Source organism: Ambystoma mexicanum, chromosome 12 (genome assembly GCF_040938575.1).
Source record: "Ambystoma mexicanum isolate Mex_15411 chromosome 12, UKY_AmexF1_1, whole genome shotgun sequence".
Classification (NCBI taxonomy): Eukaryota; Metazoa; Chordata; class Amphibia; order Caudata; family Ambystomatidae; genus Ambystoma; species Ambystoma mexicanum.
In genome coordinates this window covers 44234404-44256060 of record NC_090936.1, presented here as the reverse complement: position 1 = coordinate 44256060, position 21657 = coordinate 44234404, and the positions used below count along the sequence as shown (strand labels likewise).

Sequence of the window (21657 nt, the reverse complement as noted above, 5' to 3'; positions counted from 1 at the left end):
TTTCACTGACTGCAATTGTACCTCTATATTTGCGGACCAGACAACTTTTTTTTTTGTTTCAGCCTCCTGTCCTAACTTTTTGCCAGTGGAACACAGCCTTCAGCTGCACTCCACTGGCCTTTCGCTTAGCGTTCTGGGGAAACCGACTTGTCCTGCTGTCAGTCAGTACTGGGAAACATTGTTTCCCTCAGTCTTCTGACTTTGTTGCCATTTTGGCAACTGTATTTCAGTGCGCCAAATACATTACAGTACTGTGCACTGGGGTACTTCGTTTTTGGGCCCTAGATATTCCTTAAGGATTTTCTGGTAACATAACAATGTGCCTAGGAGCAGACTGGTGGCCGCAGAAGCGTTTTCAAGTACTTTTATTAACTTTTACCAAGCCATATTGCGCTTACCGCGTTTGGCTCATGACTACCGCATAGTGTCCATCATGGCCATGCCACAAGGTATTTTGTCTTCTCCTTTGGCCATTTTGTCTGTTGGGCTTCCCTTTGCTCTTTGTGACCCAGGGAATCCATATTTGGGCATGCATTCTCCCGCCAAAGCCGATGCATTTCACGGGCTAATGCATGTCATGTGTGTGGGTAACCAGGAAGTGGGCTGGGACTGTCTGGTCCCAATCCACACTACTAGTGCCAGGATGTCTGGTGTGCACGAGTAGATGAGAGCTGCAATGGTCCCTGATTGAACCACTGCTGGCATGCATGAGTGGAGCAGATTTCTTCATTGGCCAGCTGGGTGGAAACACTCACTGGACTTTAGGATATGTAAGGAGGGGTACTGAGTGCAGACCCGCAGATCACCCTTAGGTCCGAATCAACCTCTAAATGGAGCCAAGTATCCTGAGAAGCAGAGTAGGTCCAAGGACTGTCCGGAACCGCGCAGAGAAGGTTTGGCACCCTTCGCCCGCTGCTGTCTCGGTAGAGCCCTGCTTTGCACTCGATCTCCGAGGGTCTGCAAAGGTGCTTCAACCCTTTGGAGTGATGGGACCAATCACTCTCAACGTCTCCATGGTGCCCTACAAACAAGCCTTCTCAGAAGTGTCCCTGTGCCCTCCAATGGACCGACCAGCTTGTACCTTGGCCCCCGTGCTGGAGCGAGTTTCGGCTCGAGCTTTGGAAGAATCCATTTAGCACTGTAAAGCACCTTCTTGCCAAATCTTGTCATCCCTACTGCTTTGGGCCACTAGTGAGAAGCATGCGTCAGTCTGCAAGACTTGGGTGCTCCTGCGTCACTGTGCGACAGATGCTGGCAACTTTCCCGCTTTTCTTCAAGTGTCCTGAGACTAGCTGCATCAGTGCTTTCTTTGTCCTGCATTAGTGACGAGAGATTCAGCTCCTGATGTAAATCTGAACCGCATCCACACCCGCAGCAGTGCCTGTGCACTTTGAAGCATAACCAAGGAGGGGATTTCGTAGTCCAGGTGACATTCTTCAAACCTGCCAAGTTTGAACTCGGAGTGAGCTAAAGGGAGTGAGTAATCATACCACTTACCGGTGGCCCCTAGTTCATCCATTCAGTTTTATTGCATGAAGGATCCCTTGTGGTCCTTGCCTTGACTTGGGTGGCTCTTGCTTTCTAGAGTCGTCTGAAAGTTGGGTACAGCTTTGTTCTCTGTAGCAGACCCCCCAATGACTCATGGAACCAAATTCCTCACACTTCAGTGTCCTCTTCTAACGTTTCCTTCCCAGTGTCCTCTTCTAACTTTTCCTTCTCCTTGAAGTTTGTCCCTTGTGAGCTTTACACATCAACAAGCGCTTTTACGCACAAGCATAACATTGAGCTCAAGGCTCCAATCTTTGTAGGGCTGGACTTCTTAAGTTAGGGATATCCATTTCTGGAGTAGGCCATTGTGATAAAGTTTGTGTGCTTTCCCCCCTTGCAGGTTTTGGCAGGATTCCTCACTTTACTGTATTTGCAGAAAAGTGAGCAAATACATCCTTTACACATAGTTTGTGCTTAAGTTGTAGCATTGCTGTGTTCTTCATTTTTCACTTGTGTTTGTTCTGGGCTTAATAAAATTTATATTTTTGATACACTACTGTGTGTGCTCATCCAAGACCTCAGATCACCCCCACTATTCCTGAAACATAGTGCCTCATAACGAGATTGGAAATAGCACTTAAATCCAGCGATAGCGGAATCAGCACCACCAATACCGCTCTGCCGGGTCACAAGCCGGTGCTATTACAGCCTGCGCTATCTCTGCCGGCCTTATTACAGCTGGTGCAATTACAGTCGGAGCAATTACAGCCAGCATAAGGAACAAGTTACTTACCTGTAACTGTTGTTCTCCAGCATGGGTCTGGCATGGATTCACATGCTCATGAATATTCCCCGTCGTCAGGCTGGGAATCCTCGGTAAAGAAAAAATCAGTATCAGTTTTGTTTCTGATCTGTCTTTCTTAGTAGTAACAAATCACTGATCTCTGGGTCATACTGCCCCCAGCCAATGACTGCCCTCTCCCTAAGCCCGCCTCTGGCAGCCATCCTCAGATTTGGTAGCACGCCAAGTGGCAGTATGACCAAGTGAAGAGCCGCAGAGGGGTAGACGGGAGGGTTTGCATGTGAATCCATGCCAGACCCATGCTGGAGAACAACAGTTACAGCTAAGTAACTTGTTCCTTCTCCAGCATGGGGTCTGGCATGGATTCACATGCTCATGAAGAAAATAATACATAGCAGTAAACACATGCACAACCACGGGAGGTGGCAACAGGCTCAACATTAAGCAATGCAACAACTCAACATTAAGCATCTCTTACCTCCTCACCAGGCTCACCTTAAGCGAACAGGTTGCGCAGCACTGCTTGGCCAACCCTGGACTCCTCTCTGGAGTCCCGATCGACGCAGTAGAATCTTGTGAAGGTGTGCGTCGACCTCCACATAGCAGCCCTGTAGATGTCCAGCAGGGGCACACCAGACAGGAACGCCGTGGTAGCAGCGATAGCTCTGGTCGAATGGGCTCTCGGACGGCCGGGCAGCGGTCGGTTTGTCAACCGGTGACAATGCATGATACAGCCGGAGAGTCAACTGGAAATGGAAGTCTCCGATAGAGCCTTCCCTTGATTCACAGACCCAAAGTTCACAAACAGTTGTGACGTCTTCCGAAAACTCTTTGTGCAGTCCACATAGAACTTCAGCGCTCTAGCTACATCCAGTCGAGTGCAAAGTCCTCTTGGCCGGCGTCGAAAACGACGGGAAGAAAACTGGTAACACCAAGGGCTCGTTGAGGTGGAAGTCCGACGGCACCTTGGGCATGAAGAAGGGGTGCGTCCTTAGCACCACCCTCGTGTCATAAAAAGTCAAGTATGGAGGCTTGCAAGATAGGGCCTGAATCTCTCCCACTCGTTGTGCAGAGGTGATGGCCACGAGGAACGCTGTCTTCCATGACAGGAACTTCAAAGGTGCCGAATGCATAGGCTCGAATGGGGCTCCCATGAGCCTGGTCAGCACCACATTAAGCTCCCACGCCGGGGCAGGAGCCTTCACCGGCGGGAATGATCGGAATAGTCCCTTCATAAATTCCTTCACCAGGCGATGAGACCACAAGGACGCCCGTCCCGTAGTCCTGGTATATCGGGAGATGGCAGCCAGATGTATTTTTATGGAGGCGTGAGCCAGACCAGCTTTGGCAAGCGACAGTAGGTACGGCAGCACCTGAGGGGCCGTAATCCGCAGAGGGTTAATCTTCTGTGCACGGCTTTGAGGACAGGGGGATCCTGTCCTCAAAGCAACCCCTCTCCTGAAACCAGCGGGTGTCGAGGAACTCCTGTAGTGGGCGCATCCGAAGTCTGCACAGGGGCACAAGGTAGATGCATGAGGACATCATCCCGAGAAGGAACTTGATAGACCTCACACTGGCCACGTCCGCGCCGCACCTTGCCCAGGATGGTCTTGGTCCTCTCCTCTGAAGGGGAGGCCAATTGCTCCACAGTATCGAGCTTCGCCCCCAAGAACAGAGCTACTTGCGATGGAACCAGGTGGGATTTGGGGTAGTTGATGGCGAACCCCAGCTCCGTGAGCAACCGGACGGTCCTCGCCTTATGATCTACGGCGAGTTCCCTTGACCTTGCCCGGATTAGCCAGTCGTCCAGGTAGGGATAGACGTGGATCCCCTGCAGGCGCAGCCGCGCCGCCACTGGTGCCAGGCACTTGGTGAAAACCATGAGTGCCGACTTTAATCCGAACGGTAGGGCTCTGAATTGGTAGTGGCGTCCCTGAACCACGAACCTGAGGAACTTCCTGTGCCTTTTTAGAATGGGGATGTGTAAGTAAGCATCCACCAGATCCAACGACGATAGGAAGTCGCCTTCCTCCAGCTGTCCCAGCACATGCTGGAGGGTGACCATCCTGAATTTCTGCACCTTGATGTATTTGTTTAACCGACGCAGGTCCAGGATGGGGCGCCAACCGCCGGTCTTCTTTCTGATGAGAAAGTACCTTGAGTACACTCAGTAGCCCCAGAGCCTCCTGGGGACGAGCTCGATGGCACCTTTTTTGAGCATCGCCTTTACTTCCAACAGCAGTTGAGGGATGTGATTCTCCTTCCTGGCCATGGGAGGAATGCGAGGGCACTTCTTTTGGAATTCCAACGAGTGCCCGTTGGCCAGGGTGTCCAGCACCCAACGGTCGGTGGAGATGGACTCCCACACGCTGACGAACTTCGCCAGCCGGCCTCCCACCGGGGTGCTTCGGTGGGGGCCCCGACAACACGGCCGGGTCAGTCTTGTTTGGAGGTGGCCTTGCCGCCTTGGCCTCCTTGACGACGACGGCGGGATCCCCCTCACTTGCCACGACCTATGTAGGCCTCCTGGGAAGAGGAGCGAGCCGCCTGGCGGTAAGCGGAGGAGCCACCGCTGGATCCTTTGGAGGCACCCTGTCTGCCTCCGGGGCTCCGAAAGGGCCGTCGCTGCTGAAGCATCCCAAGGGCGTGGGCCGTCTCCGAGTCGGTCTTGATGGCCTGTAGAGACTCATCCACCGCCTTACCAAAGAGGTTGTTGCCGTCGAACGGCATGTCCAACACCCTGGTCTGGACGTCCTGGCGAAAGTCTGTCGCCTTGAGCCATCCCCGTCGTCGGAGGCAAACTCTGTTGGCCAGTTGGCGAAATCCGGTATCAGCGATGTCCGTCGCCACCGTTATGGCGTGATCCGACGCCACCACACCCTCGTGCAGAATTTCTAGGGCCTCCGCCTTTTTGTCATCAGGCAGGAAATCTAGCAGGGGAGCTATTTTGAACCAGAGCTCCCTGTCGTAGCGGGCCACGATCGCTAAGGCATTGGCCACCTTAATCGTCGTCGCCCCGACGAGATGACTCGTCCCATAGAGTCCAACTTCTTGCCCTCGCTGTCCGGCGGGGAAGTGGAAGTTGAAGCCGCCGTGCCTGCTGCCTTCTTCTTAGCCGCTGCCGAGACGACCGAGTCTGGCGTGGGCTGGGCCCTGAGGCACAGGGGGGAGGCATCAGGGACTCGGTACTTCTTCTCGTACCTGTCCCTCTTGGCGGGTGTCGTGGCAGGGTTCTTGAGGACCGCAAGCCCCTCGTCCCAGATGTCGTCGAGTAAAGGCACCGCGAGGGCCGTCTTCCTTTTAGCCTCTCGTCGTTGGTACAGAAACCCCTCCTTTTTCTGTTCTTCAGGGCAGAGCTGGAAGAGCTCGGATGCCCTGGTTATCATGGCGTGGAAAGACCCAACCGCGTCGGCTGGGGACGCCCGCGGGGGGGGGGGTGACAACGGGATGTCTGCTGTGTCATCGCCGCCGTCATCGTCCGTCCCCGCCGCCGTATCCGTCGCCGTATCCTCTCCCGGCGAGGGGGATGAGGGGTCCACCGGTCTCGCAAGCATGAAGGGCGGAGTGGGGTGGACTCTCCTCCGCTTGTTCGGAGGGCTTCCTGACAGGCCTGGTTCTGGCTCCTCCGTCGGGGTACATGGTAATCTCGTCCTTATCTCGGTACATAAGGATTGGATTGCCAACAAAATGGCCGCCGAGCTATCCTGGGGCTCGGGCAATGGCTGCGACGGACGGGATGGCCGCTTCATTGGGCCCTGTTCGTCGTCGCTATCTTCGATCACATCAGCAGAGACCGCCCCCTGGGATCGAACCTTCTCGAATCTCTCGTTGAGGTTTCTGAACCTCTCGTTGAGACCTATGGACCTTTCGTTCAGGCCCTCCTCGGTCTCCACCAGTTCCTCCTCAGAGGCTGATTCCGAGTCTGTAATGGCCACCGCCCCACCCCCCTCTTTTTCAGCCGGGGGCTTCACGGGGGTCTTAGCGATGGGCTGGAAAGAGGATTCCCTCCGAGGCGGCAGGGATGCTCTGGGCCCAGAGGCCGTTTCCATTGGTGTAGTCTCAGCCGGCTCCGCCAGGGTTGCAGCGACCACTTCGGTAGAGGCCTTAGCCGGGTGGATCAAAGCCCTCACCACCTTAGGTGCGTCCTGGGCCTTCGCCTTGAGGGGAGGATCAGCGCCTCGCTCCCCCTTCGAGATCGACCGGGTCTGCTCCAGCAGCCTACCTGGGTTCTCGGACTTCCTCTTCCCCGAACCAGAGCGCTGGCTCGTGGTCAAACGTGCCGCGGAAGTAGCACCCTGCTTGGCAACCGAAGAGCCCGACCTTTCGGTGCTCCCGGAGCCCGCTGACTTGCGGTGCTTGGCCTTCTGTTGGGCCCCCGTCGCCGGGGCGCCCCCAAAGGACTTAGAAGCCCGCTCAGACTTCTTCTTCGCCTTCTCACTTGCTGTGCCCTTCTCCAGCCAGGTGGCGAGGCGGGAACGACGATCTTGTTTGGTCCGTTCCAAAAGGTTCTTGCAGAACGCACATTCCTTCTCCATGTGCGTCTTGTCCCCATGGAGGCAGTAGAGGCATCGCGAATGCTTGTCCTCCTTGAAAACGTTATATAATCCGCATCCAGGGCAGTTCCTGAACAGCTTGGATCCGGGCGTCGAGCTCCCCTTGTCCTGGGCCATGTCCATTGAGGTAGGCCGCAGATCTTCCGGAATCCTCCAAGAAGTGTAAACTCGACGAAAACTTCACCTTTGAGGGGCGTAGAAGAATTCCGAAACGGGTCCCCATTATCGGAAGTAGAAGCGGTGGAGCTTGAGGCTCGATTAAATCAAAAAATGAGAAATCTCCTGAAAAAAACATGAAAACGCAGCAAAAAACTTGAGAGCTAAACACGAGGACTCCCAACACTTGAGCGTGCGGTAAAAATCTGAGGATGGCTGCCAGAGGCGGGACTTATGGAGAGGACAGTCATTGGCTGGGGGCAGTATGACCCAGAGATCAGTGACTGGTTACTACTAAGAAAGACAGATCAGAAATGAAACTGATACTGATTTTTTCTTTACCGAGGATTCCCAGCCTGACGACGGGGAATATTCATGAGCATGTGAATCCATGCCAGACCCCATTCTTTACCGAGGATTCCCAGCCTGACGACGCGGAATATTCATGAGCATGTGAATCCATGCCAGACCCCATGCTGGAGAAAAAGTGCTTAATTACCTACACACAATTACAGCCCTATCACAAGTCCATGTCTAATACAGTCGAGATTTAACACAGCCGAGATTTACCTCCAGCTTCCAGCTGGAGGTAAATAAACACAGGTGCCAGAAATTAAGCCACAGGTGCATCCAATGCACTCCAGAGGGCTACATAAGGCACACCCCTATATCAAACACTGTTACAAACACCATGCTGACATTATTTGCTGCAAACTGGAACTGGCAGCTGCTTGTGCTGCGCCTGGACCTTGAGATGCAGGCCAACCGGGCCTGGGCACAGGGAGTACAAGGCGAGGGGATGAGGATGAGGAGGAGAGCGGTCCAAGCAAGGCGAGCACCCATCCCCAGGCCATCACCCTGCGCCCTCAGCGACACCCAGTTGGTTACTGAGTACCGCCTCAACAGGGAGACCATCTCAGAGCTGCTGGCCACAATCCAGGAAGGCAAAGGGAGCAGGATCAATATCTGTACAGCTATGCCACCATGGGTGAAGCTGGTGGCAGTCCTGCAGTTCCTGCGGACAGGCACCTTCCAGCACTCTGTGGCCATGGTGCACAGCCCACATTCTGTGCAGTCCTGGGGCAGGTGCTGGATACACTCATGCACCATGTAAACCAACATATTGCACTGCCCACCACCCAGGCCCAGCTCAATAACATGAAGGCAAGGTTCTATGCCACCACTCAACTGCCAAATGTCATAGCAACCATTGACTGCACCCATGCTGCGTTAGTGGCACCACAGGCCCATGAGGCCGTATACAGGAACCGAAGCACTACTACCTCAACGTGCACGCGACTTGCGGGCCAGACCTCATCATCACCCACTGCTATTCAGGTTCCAACCATAAATCCATGGTCCTACGCAACAGCCCTCTTCCAGGATACATGGAGAGGTACAGGGGACAACGGACCTGGATAGTGGGTGGGTACAATCCCTGCCACACATGCACAGTGAAGCACCAGGCCAACACGGGGAAGCGTGGCAACACTGAAACAAAGCATGGCATGATGAGTGGATTCACTGGCAGCACCCGGGAAGCACCTACACCAACGACAGGGGGCATCCAATGGGGCATGCACAAGTCGGACACACCTGGACACACAAGCTGATGTGGTCTAATGTGTCTTTGGGCTGGCAGCGGTGTGTGTACAATGCATAAGGAATGTGGCACTGCGCAGAACCACACAGCAGCACCCAACAGCATGTCTTCCCATGTGCAGTCACCTGGGACACGCCTGATAACGCCCGCCACATTGACACAGTGTGGATCTACCGGCAAATGTATGCATGTCACCATACAGAAAGGCTGTGTATGGGAGGACAGGTCTATAGGACCACCTCCCCCACATACCCCACCTCTGTGAGGTTCGTGACTCGTCAGCGGCCCCCCATGCACCTGGGCCCGGGAGGCAGGATGGCTGCTGATCGACACACAGGGCCTATCGACTCGTACTGTAACATACCGTAGACACCATTTTGAAAACCTTAAGACTCCATTTTAGATGTAATGCCCAAAGCCCAAATGAAACAGCCTGCCTGCGAAAGCTGTAGCTTGGCCCCCGCTCAATGCGCACAGGGAGCCATGCGCTCCCCCCTGCACCTCCACCCCATGGCAGATACGCTGAAAGCCCGTTCTCACGAGCAACCCGACACGAACAAGTATCAGAACAAACACTATATCATTTACCTTCTGCAGTACATCACTGACCTAGAAGTGACCTGACTTGCAGCCCGAGTCTGGAAAATAACAAGAACCATCCCAATTCAATAAGTCTTGACCCTGCATCTAACCCCCAACATTTAAAATATATGGTGTCAATAACCTTCCCCCATGAACTCCTGCCACTGCAAAATATGATGTGCTTTGAAGGTCTAATGAAAGGGCTTGTTAGATTCCGCCTTATACTGACTAATGATCGCTGCTAATGCACAAAGGATAAACTGAAAAGCGTTACAGAGAATACTTGTGTGAAATGTAGTGAAACGCGGTTTAAAAAGTGTAACAGCCATCATGGGCACTGAGCCGGTTTTTGCTATGAACAAGAATGTAAACTAACATATTGCTTCTCTGATCCTGCGTATACAATCCAACCTGACGCTACCTCACGTTGCTATTCGCTTATATGTCCTGTGAATTATCAATATGTGTTCAACTCACGTTATGTAATGCATGTGTCACTGCCAGACCCCATTGTTACATATGAAGCAGTAAACAATTTTGTAAACGATAGAAACATGTTATCACCCTAATACCACTAACTGCAGTAACTGCTCTCCCTTATGGTATATCGTGTAGTCCAGGAGCAGAGAATAGCTTAGAGCTACAAGGCCATCTGCCCCTCCTCCCGTCAAGGCCCGCCAGGACTTGCTGGTGTTCGAACAGCACAGCTTCACCTCTCCACATTCCTGCTGGACCCGCTTCAAGTATTTACCTCCCCCATGTCAGAGGATGCCATAGTTGGCCGAGTGAATTATGCACAACCTGGTCCTAAATTCCACCGCCTTGAGAGGCCAGAGGTGTGCCCTTACTGATCCAATGGTACTCCAGTTCACCCCAAGTTAATGGGCCATAGAAACAGTTATCCACCCCTGTACCAACATATCGTAAAGTGATCCCTCACCACATCTAACAAGATAAAATGACAAGGCAGCTCACCCCGTGACCTCTGACAAGACACCTGGACTTATGACACCCGGTCGAGAGGTCAAAAGCAACTGTACACTGATGTATTGGTGAAGTTTCACATTGCATGTTGTTTCCCTTGTCTTTCATGTGATCATAGATTAACCTATTGTAGGATTTGCAGGACAACTGGAGTCATACAATGTAATGAGTGTTTGTGTGTGTGTGGCCACAAGGGCAAAGTGTTAGAGCAGCCACCAATCATCGACACAAACCACGTCCGGCCTGGCAGCTCCACCCCGACGAGCCCAGCAGACCCGTCCACCCGACGTTGGCACCACGCAGATGTCCACCAATCCTGGAGCAGCTCATCAACGCACCACCTATAGTTTAGTCAATGCCACCCAATCCCTGTGACTTTTGTGTCCCCTATAGCTTACAGGATTTATGACGTAGTTTTGTAATAAATATGACTGTCTTTGCTATTGTCAGACAGAGTGCTCTTGGAGCTTGCAGAGTCCTTTGCATGCCCTATATTGGTTAGATAAAAAACCCTTTACATCACCCGCACTTGGTCTCGGTCTCATTCCCTCCTGGGGTGTGTCCTTTATTGCCTCTCATTGTGGGGAGTATTCTGCCTTTTGGGGACGCTTGCTTTCAGCTGCACAGTCATCACACATACACATTGTTTGGGCGGTATGCACACATGCATGCACAGGGCTAAAAATGGCACAATACGCTGTGATAGCTGAACCATGTATGATACAACTGACTGATGTCTGTATGCCACACCATGCAGGTGACTCCGGATATCCACTGCTGGCGTGGTTAATGACCCCTCTGCGTGACCCACATACACCACACGTTACAGCCTACAACCATGCCCACAGCCGGACACATGTATGCATTGAGCGCACCTTTGGACTCCTCAAGGCACGTTTCCATTGCCTAGTTCGCACCAGCGGAGCACAATTGTATGCCCCTAACAGAGTTGCGAAAATTGTTCTGGTGTGTGCACTGCTCCACAACATTAGGAATGTGCCACTACATCCCCGACGCGGACAGGCCACACCCAGAGGAACAGCATGAGGCAGGAGCCATAGTAGACACTCATAGGGATGACGTGAGGGAAGGGAGACTGGCCCGGCAGGCACTAATAGACAATTTCTTCTAGAACAATACCCTGCCCCTGTCCATTACCAGCACGGTCAACAAACTGCACATGTACACAATGAGGAATGTCCACGCATTGTTGTTGTTCAACTAAAATTTATGTAATATTTTGCACCATAAATCCACTCACCAACACCCCAGCACACAATCCCACCTCCCCCGCCCACCACAAACACCCCAGCACACAAACCCCCTCTCCTCGCCCACCACCAAAACTCCAGCACACAATCCTCCCTCCCCCCACCCCCCAAGTGTCCATGGCATGGCTACTCAGGCTAACAGTGTGATGCTGGGAATGCATTGGAGGGACAGGGCCTCTGTATCCTTGTCCTTTACTTCCTTTTATCGTGTTCTGTCGTATTTTCCGCGCAGGAGTTCATGTGGGACTCCTGGCGGTGCAGCTCTCTCTTTTGATTTTGGTGAACAGACCCATGGGATACCCTTATGGCACCCATGGGTGGGGGGTAAAACACTGTGCCCCTAGTGTATGTTGTGGCCCACAGAGCATGGTACGGGCTGGTGGCAGCTCCGTGCTGAATTGACTGGTGCCCTGAGCGTCCTCCATTTTGAGATGCCCAGGCCCTGTCATTGGAATCGGTAGATTCCTGATGGAGACAAGATGGCGCCCGTGGCCTCTTGCCCTCCCATCGCCTGTTACCTTGATCTTCCCGAAGTCCTGGGAAGCCGTGACTCTGTCCCTTCCCCCTAACTGGCTGTTGGGTGGAAGTTTCATATAAGGTAGTGTGGGGAGGTGCTGACCAGACTGGCTGGAGCCTTCCCAACGACCTTATGTTGTGGGTATACCTGTGGGTGGGACCTGGGAGAATGGAGTGTGTGACGAATACGCATTCTTGTTGTGGATGTCTAGTTTCTGGTGTTTGACACAATGACTGAGACAGCCCAGCCCGAAACTGGTATGAATGCAGTGTGGAGTGTTGAATGGCTGGGTACTTGTCCCAATACACATAACTTGATGTGAGTGTCTGGAGAGAAGTGAATGGCCTGAATGCACTATGCACCCGATTGGCTGCCTGCCTGCATGAATGCCCTTCGCAGTGATTAGATGCTTGAGTATGACCCAGCAGAATGAATGGGAGATCAACTAATATATCTGGGGGCTTCCCGTTTCGGCGGTGAAGCAATTCTCACTGCTAGGAATCGTGTTTAGAAGCTGAAGTCCACTACGACGAGTAACTGGAGTAAAACTGAAGCTTAACCTTGAAGCCCTGCTGGAAGAGAAGAATTGCTGTTGCACTTCTTTATCAATCTGAAAGCTGCTGTGTCTCCAAGGACTGACCCAGAGAGGACCTGGTAAGGAGCCCTCTTTGCGAGCTACGAGGGACCATCGTGCACCAGCTGATCTTTGCCAAAGCTCCCTGGTAGACAGACCTAAGACAGGCTGCTGACCGGGGATGGGGACTGCCACGGAATCCCAAAGAGAAGCGACCGGACTGTTGTCTGCCACTGTCGACAAACACCATCGCTGACCGGAGCCGCCGTGCTCCCGTTGCCTAAGAACTTTCGATTCATGGATGCGCTCGTCTGCACCGCCACCCACCTTATCTCGCCGGAGAAGACCAGGCCGTTGACGCGCCGAGGAGCATCCGCCGGTGGATGTCCCGCCACCCAAAGACCAAAGAGACGGCGAGGACTCGACACCCTTACTGGGCCTCCGTTCTTCAAACTCTTTGCGGTCCAGAACTATCGACATCGAAGAGCCCCGCACGCCTCTTCCTTGCAGGACGTTTACGCTTCCCCATCGACGAGCACCGCTAGGAATGAAGCTGCCACTTCACTGTCGTAGCTCACCCTGTTCTCCGTCAGACATTCGACGACCCGTGACTCCTGCCTTAAAGGGAGGGCACTCAAGAAGGGCCGTTGATTCCCCAACGAGGAACGCTACAACGCCAGGTACTTTGGGGTTGCAGAACTATTGGAAAGTCTCTTGTGAACAATATATGGACTGGGCTTTGCTCTCACCAACTGCTTTCCTCCTATATCTATTGTTGGTTTCTGTTACAAACTGATTTGTGTGCCATTTAACCGTACAGTTGATGCACTTTAAAGAGATTTAATAGTAATTGTGGTACCACGTAGAACTGTATATTTGCCATTATAGATAACCGAGTACAAAGTGAGTTATCGTGATATTGTACATAACCTTTAATATGAATTATATAAAGATTGTGTTTTAACTAATACAGTGTGTGGACATTCCTTTGTGGGTGCTAGGTGCTTGGGGACTACACTGTACTTAAGAACCAGCCTGCATCACCTCCTGAGAATCTAGGCCTTGATTGCTCGACCACGCACCAATAATAGAGAATCTTGGCTGGGGTCCTCTGTGCCTCTCCTCTGCCATATAGAGAGCGGAAGTACAGACACCCCCCTCCGGTCTTTACAAACAGTCGACAAGCCAATCACTGTGGCTGTGCCCTCTTTCCCCGACTCCCAGTGGCCGGTGATCTTGCGCGGAGCTGGCGCAGGGACTGGCCCCTAGGGGTGCTTTCCTGGGACTCCTTGGTAGGTGTAGTTGACCGTGAAGGGTTTGAGCCTGCCCCCTGCAGCTGTTGCTCAGCAAGGGCTGAGACACCCTCTGTCATCTCACGCACCCTTTGACCAAACGCTGTTAGTGCCACCATTGTCCTGCGCCATGCTACGTGTCGCACCCTAGATCGTGATGTGCTTGTGTGCCTGCAGGGGGCATAGGTGATGGTGTCAGGTCTCATTCCCCTGCGTGTTTTGGCATGCATGGCATTGAATACATGGAGATATGGGGGTCCCTGGGCTTTTGACCTAATGGATAGGCCTGGTTTGGGTCGTTTGCAAGAGGATTGACAATGATGAGAATGGGTGAAGGAGGGGGTCGGGGGGGCATATAGGGGGTTTGCATTTGGCCAGTGTGGTGATGGCAAGATGTCATTGCTGGCCCAGCTGTTATTTGGCTTGCATGCTTCTGATCCCCATTGACTCACGTCACCTCCGCTGGTGCCATTTTTATTGGGGGGAGGCGGTTTGGCAGGGTACATGGCACTGACAGGTCCCTATGGGGCACTGCTGTGCTCCCACCATGGGTGTGTGGTGCATGGCATTTGGATATGTCCCTTGGCTCCCCTCAGCACTGCTCTGACTCACAGGGGTGGCCTTGGTGCACTGGCACATGGATGCCGAGGTAGGTGGCGGATGTGGAACCCACTCACTGCACCCTGTCGCAATGTCCGGCTCATTGGTCTGTCCACTGGGGCATACTGTGCTAGGCTGTCATTGTACATAAATCAGGGATGCGGGGGGGAGATTTCACTCACCTTCCATCTCCTAGTTTCCGGCACCCGCCTCTGCACCGCCAACGCCCTTGATGGCCTCCATATCCAACAATGAGCTGTACTTCTCCTCCCATGATGTTAGTGCAAGTGGTGGCACTGTCCCTCCACCTGTGGCCATGCCCTCCTTCCTGTGCTGGGACAGCAGTCTCCAAACCCGCACCGGCAGCTCGTTCCACCTATTTCTGCAGTCTTACCCATCCCGAGGGACACAGGCAACTGCACTGACCTTCTGGCTCACCATCTGCCAGATAGCTGTGCAGCGCTGGGCAGAGGTTTTATGCTGCCTCAAAAGATCATGGTGTGCCACAACTTCACCCACAAGCACCACCAGCCCCCCTCAGTAAATCTTCGGCTTTCTGAGGCAATCTTGTGCAGCCTTGACCCTGACCCTCTCCTGAAACATTGTGGCTGTTTTACTGGTGTGGATGTCTGCAGGAAGTGGAGATCATGAATGGATTGTGTTTTCCAAAATGACCGCCGCAAAGCTTCCCGTTTCGGCGGTGAAGCAATTTCCGCGGGCGCTACTAGTGCTGCATCTCCGACAGTAGCGTTATTAGCACCGGTTTTCAAGAGTTAGCCCTTACTTGGGTGCAAATACCGCCGTCCTCTAATAGCGCTACTGTTGGAGTCGGGCGCATGCACACCAGGTTGTGATATGGTGCAGATGTCGCTGCACGACACGGCGGTAACACTATTTGTGCCCAGCGGTAATTGCGCCGAGGTACTGCCAAACTCATGATGAGGCCCTTAGTCTTCAGTGCTCTCCAAGCTACCTTGAACTGTCCTGGCTAACTTTGCAGTAGTGTTCCCGGTGTCAGGATTCCATGGCACATTTCTAGATTTTCAATGAGAAATTACTGTAGAAAATCTGCATTCAAAAGAATTAAGTAAACATTTATTTTTAATCTTCATTGTTAGTGGGAGCATTGGTTGAGTGGTGTTTGATTTTGGGTTTGGTATTTTAATATGTCAATATTGTGATAGGTTTCCTTAATGACAACTATATACAGGAAGTGCCTAGTTCCCCAAACCAAGATGGAGGTTCAGTGCAACACAAATGATTGGTGGAAAGATATTATGAGGTAGTTTGGAACATTTCACAACATTCTAAACTGCCTTTCATTCCAGTTTCTTTAGAGGAAGGTTGTAGTTCGTTTAGCTCTTAGGATATTTGGTATAAGTTATTATAAAAATCCTTTTTGAGAAGAATTTACAGTGAGCTTAATTTCTACAGAAGTTTCGTTAATGAAGAAGTCCTTGTTGTAACTTCAAGACCAATTTACAGATGAAGCAAGCTAAGTTTTCTAAAGTGCAATGTTTTTATCTTCAATTTATCTCAAGAAGAAGTTTACTTTAAAATTCTAAGAAACTGTATTTATCTGCATTTGATTTTAATGAACATTATTTGAACTCTATTGCGCGCGTATTCAAGGAAGGAAAATTCTGATGCACGTTTATTTTTTTTCTCTCGTGGCTGCGTGTGCGGGAAATGAAAGTACGTATATTTTTTCCTTTCGTGGCTGTGTGTGCGGGAAATGAAAGTACGTTTATTTTTTCCTTCCGCGGTTGCGTGTACGGGTTAAGAAAGTCAGTGTAGGTGTTTTAGAGCATTCTGGTCAGGATATTTGTTGTGACTTATTGGTTATAATTTAGTTTAATAGTTTCACTATAGTACGCGTGTTATTAAAATTAGTATAGTGATGTATAACACTTAACATGTGCCTCTTTAGTTCATTTACTGAAAAATCAATTCTAGTCAGGAATCAGTTAGAGTATGCTCGCACGTTCCACTTTAAAGTTTTACTTCCTGGTTTGACATACTAGTGTTGTCAAGTAGCGTTCCTAGGGGCGTCGTGTTGAGTTCCGGTATTTCTCTGTGAATTTGTTTACTTTTGTGGAGCGGTTACTGAATGTAGCTACGTGTTACCGCGACCGTTTGAAAGCGCGGCTATTTTGCTTCGTGTTTTTAATTCAACTTCGTTCTGATTGCGCGTGCGTCACGTTCTTCAATCAACTGAACTTTTCGTTCATTGTGCAACAAGCCATCTAACCTCATTGGAGCATCCAAAATCTACAGTGCAGTTTTGAATGATATTTATATATTCAGATACAAGAAAGTAAAGACTGTAAACTGAATAATCCAGAAGAGTTTTATTTAACTCAGACTAAGAACTATAGTAAAAACATTTTTTCTTCAAGCAAGCCAGTTTCAGACTTTCTACAACATATATTCAAAGAATATCCAAAGTGTTTCAAGAATATTGAATATTGACTTTCATTGTAAATTCTTATTATAAGTAATTCAGAAGAGCATCTAATAATACAGAAGAACAAACTATAAATGCCTATCAGCAATCAAGCATAGGCAGCAGGTACATGATAATAGTTTTGTTTAAATTATAAATAGTAGAAAACAACATTCAGTTAAGAGTTTATTTAATCTGTGTATTTTTGTGCTTAGATTTCACAGACACACATTACTGATGAAGCTTCCTCTATCCAGTTCCAAAGAGTTAATCATCTACTGAGTTTATATTCTGGGAACCAGTGTTGTGTCTAAAGAAACAGTGAAGATTTGCAGTTGTTATTTTCTCCTCCATTCCCCTTGGGTTTGCCTGTTGGGTAGTTTTATATTTTAAGAACTATAGGGCAGGCATATCAAGGGGGTCTGGTGGGCCAGCATCACTCCTGCAAGAAGACCCAAGATATGGACCTGACACCGGTTTCACTAAACAAGGGTGGCCTCCTGAACATCTGTTCACCACAGCACAGTTCAGAAATCCATTCTAATAGCACGCACACCTTCACAAGGTTCTACTGCGTCAACAGGGATTCCAGGGAGGATTCCCAGGTTGGCCAAGCGGTACTATGCAACCTGTTCGCTTGAGTTGAGGCTGTTCCAGGGGTGACTGTTAATTGCTTCTGTTGAGCCTTGCCACCTCCCGTGGACGTACTGCTGGCTAATCATTATTCATGAGCATGTGAATCCATGCCAGACCCCATGCTGGAGAAAGTTTAAGTTACTTACCTATAACTCTTGTTCTCCAGCATGGGTCTGGCATGGATTCACAGGCGAATCCTCCATCCTTCCCCTCTGTGGCTCGTCTTGGTTCAAACTGCCACTTTACATGCTTACCAAATCTGAAGATGGCCACCACGGGTGGAGCTTAGGGAGAGGAATTTCATTGGATGGGGGCAGTATGACCCAGAGGACAGTGATTGATTTAGAGAAGAAATACAGTGTTAAAGCTAAAGCCAAACTGTTTTTTTTTCTTTTTCTGAGGATTCCCAGCCTGACGACTGGGAATATTCATGAGCATGTGAATCCATGCCAGACCCCATGCTGGAAAAGTTACATATATTGTTGCAGAATTTTGAACAGAGGGAATTCCCCTGGGGTTTGGAGTGATAGAAAAAGCCTGCCTAAGTATAGATTATTCTGGAATTATTGAAAGACACACCCCAAGCGAGATACCTGTTGGATTGTCCTTTAACGTACTTAAATCTGTCTGTATCTACTTTTTCATTAACAAAAATAGCAATGTTTGAAGTAGTTTTATCTTCTATACAGTAACTTCGCCTAATTCAGAATTGACCAACTAATGTCACTCAGATGTGTACATTTCAGCCTCCCAGTCACATACTAATTACACCTCCAATACTTTTACATTTTGCAGTGATCAGGTAAATAGTAGATGTAGTGTTTACTTTTAGATTTATCAGCATAAGGAGAGCCAATCTGTTAAGGCTATTTCCTAAAAAGCATATGAATTTTTTTAATTAATTATTATCATAGATGATATGAACAATCAGTTTCACTGGGCACCGAATGCAGAGAGAAAGTGTCCTAGGTTGATAGCAGGGGACACAGAGAAAGAGAGAAACAAATGTCTAACTAAAGGTAATTTGTTCTCTCGTTTTCTTTTGTGGTTCAACCCTTTAGAAAAGTCACATTTGCAATGTGGTTCAAATCAAGCATTCACACACGACCATCATGACAAAGACTGTTAAGAGATTTTCCGCCATAGTCTTACCGCCTGGTACCTAGTAACACCTCCATTAACCGCGGCATCAATAACTCCGTTAAGGCACATGGTGAGTGGGTTAATGTTCGGCATCTGTCGAGTCTGGCACTGGCTGATCAGCCCTCGCAGCTGCAGGTTTTTATTTTCCAACACCTCAATTGCATTTTCAAGAGGGCTCATTTCGACCTACAAAATAATAATGTGCATTAGATAAGTGAAAAAGACAACCTCTCACTGACAGCTGGCACTCACTGCAGTCTTCTGTACTTTGGCAGCTTTTTTGTTCTCAACAAAATGTGATCACCCCAGCACAAATCCAGATTGGCCATTTAAATGTAAGATTATATGCCACCAAAACAAATGCCGTAAAAAGGATACCCAACAAGGAAGCGCACAAGACAATTCTTTTCAGTTTTCATCATCTTTAACCATTGCAACATATTTTCTGATGAAATTCACGAAGCTCTGTGTTATAGCTGACAACCCTTTTGAGGCATGAAATAGTCACAGAACCTTGTGTTGGAATCTCATAGCAACTCAATGTTTGATAGCATTGTGTGTCTCTACTTGCATGCTGTGAAGTTTCTTCCCGTGTTGGAAAGCAGATTGTTTCCATTGTATTACGAGGGATCTCAGAACAGAAATGGGGCTCTGAAGGAAAGCGTGACATAACAACTTAGCAACTTAGCAGTGGATGGTAAGAAAAATCTTTCTTTGGGAGAGAGGATAACAAATGAACAGTTTAACAATGACATACGCAATTGCAAACTACTGACCCAAAGTCAGCCTAACAGAGCGAAAACTCTCACTTTCCCAGTTGCAAGTAGAAAAACACAACTTCACCCAATAACAGTAGAGTTACACTCAAGCATGGTAATGTTCAATAGCTAAAATACAGTGCTGATCATTGCCCCACTTGACCACTGCTCATGACATTTACTAACAATTACTAAGATTGTGTAGTGTAAATTCTAAATTAACTGCAAAATAATAATTATGGTAATCTTTTTGTTTATAGTACTAAACCAGAGTTTTGAGCCATTATTGCCTTCACTTTACCCTGAAACATCGCCAGTTCAATCACAATTTACTCAGCCGTCATCTATAACCCGGAGAAATGAAACTACAGCACAGATTCACCTATAGAATGCCCCCCAAGAAAAGGATTTTAAGGGGCTCTTTCAATGTACATGTATGCTAATCTTTTGTAAAGGTTAGAGGGATAATTGTGTTTTGATATAATGCACTAGAAGTGGTGCAAAACAGAATAAAATATTGAGTGTGAATCCAGCGCGATCACAAACTTCGATTTTTGACTGTCCGCATTACCCCAATTGCACACCACAGCACATGGTTCCCACTCCTAGATGTAGCTAAACCTCACAGCCTGACTAAGAAATTCCACCGTCCTCTTTGAAGTGTGTTTCTCGATGAGGCAAGGAAGAGCAAGAACCAAAAGTGGGACCAACATTGGGGCACTGTGCTCTGACAATGGCCCTCATTACGACCCTGGCGGAATTCGGAAAACGATGGCGGAAATGCAATACCGCCATCGAATAGCGCTCGGTGCGACTATGACCCGTCACCGCAAAGTACGAAGCCATTAGCGACACCGTAGTGAACGCCAACGCTAACTGCACCAAGCACGCGCGCGCGCGCCATGCCAAACCGTAAACACCACCATGGCGCAAGGGTACGCTAATTCCGACCCTAGCGGACATGTACCTAACGCCATCAAGCATGGCGGAATGTACCATTCCGCCATGGTGAGAAGTACGGCATCGCGAATCAACCGTAAACGGCCCCACTGAGTGCCTGTACACCGCTCCCTGCCCACAAAGTACAACTCCCCGTAGGTGCAATGAAGTCACAATGCAACCATTGAAATGTACAAGTCACCCATGCATGCCAACGAACAAAAGAAACACAACAGGGGCCAATGGGAGCTGCAGGGCACAGATGGCACGAATACAGAAGCCATCCCAATGGACATGACCACAGTCCCCCACCAAGAAACGCACGCAAACACAGGCACCTGTGACCAGCAATATTCCGAAAATCACATCATTCCACCAGTCCACCTGGCTGACCGGCATCTGTTACACAAAACCCAATCCCCCGCCCCTGAGCATGACAACATTCAAACAGTCATATTGGCAGCCCCCATCCCTGACCTCACTGGGCTTCGTAGGCAAACGCGCCCAGTACAGTACCACGCAACTAAACTCCGAAGCTGGAACCCAATGCAGATCTCCTCCCAATACATCGCTCCCCAAATAGGAATATGCCACATCACTTGCAAAGAAGAACGCTACACGGGCCAAATCAGAATAGAAATTTAATGCACAACAAAATCACCAAGCCCATACAGCCATTAGGCCATGAACTCCAAAACACATTTCACCATTGTGGGCTGCATCCGCAAGAAATGACCAGCCACTACTTGTGTGACGCCCTGTTCCATCATGGTACACAGAGCCACATTCACGTACGAAAAGGCAACATGGAAGCGCACAGAACCGCAGGGCCGTCCCAATGGGGAGGCACTAGTCCAGCTGAAAGGCCGAAATGTTGCTCCGAGCCACCAGTACTGCGTAAGGGCATGTGGCCCATTGGCGATCGTCCCATAAGATCGTAATGCTGCTCCACTGATTAACACGAAGCAGCAGGTGTCGGGAGTAAAAGCCATCTGCAGGAGTGGCATACAGATGGCAGTGGCAAAAGGGGAGGAGATACCTGTCAACCAAAAGAAAAGAAAAAGAACAGAATGGCCATCAGAACTACATTCGAACAACTCACTTCAATGATCACACTAAATCCACAGCCATATGCATGCTAGCCCACTCCAAAGGTTCATCACCACCCAAAAACCACTTGCGACTCATAACTATCTATATCGAGGTGTAAACACCATCACAAACGAGTGTACCTGTGCATGCATCTGTCAAAACAGAATCCATCAGATGGGATTGGTAACGTGCATGGACACAAGTGTCTGAGGGCGCGTCGA

At 49.8% G+C, this 21657-nt stretch overlaps 1 protein-coding gene across 4 annotated transcripts in view; it reads right to left on the bottom strand.

The window, feature by feature from the left end:
• DOCK4 (dedicator of cytokinesis 4) overlaps positions 1-21657 on the bottom strand; it is a 2129281-nt gene that overhangs the window by 142799 nt on the left and 1964825 nt on the right. For all 4 annotated transcript variants that reach the window (XM_069627915.1, XM_069627916.1, XM_069627917.1 and 1 more), the window contains one exon: positions 18657-18833. In XM_069627915.1, the coding sequence (XP_069484016.1) occupies positions 18657-18833 (177 nt within the window). The remainder of the gene's footprint in view (positions 1-18656; positions 18834-21657) is intronic.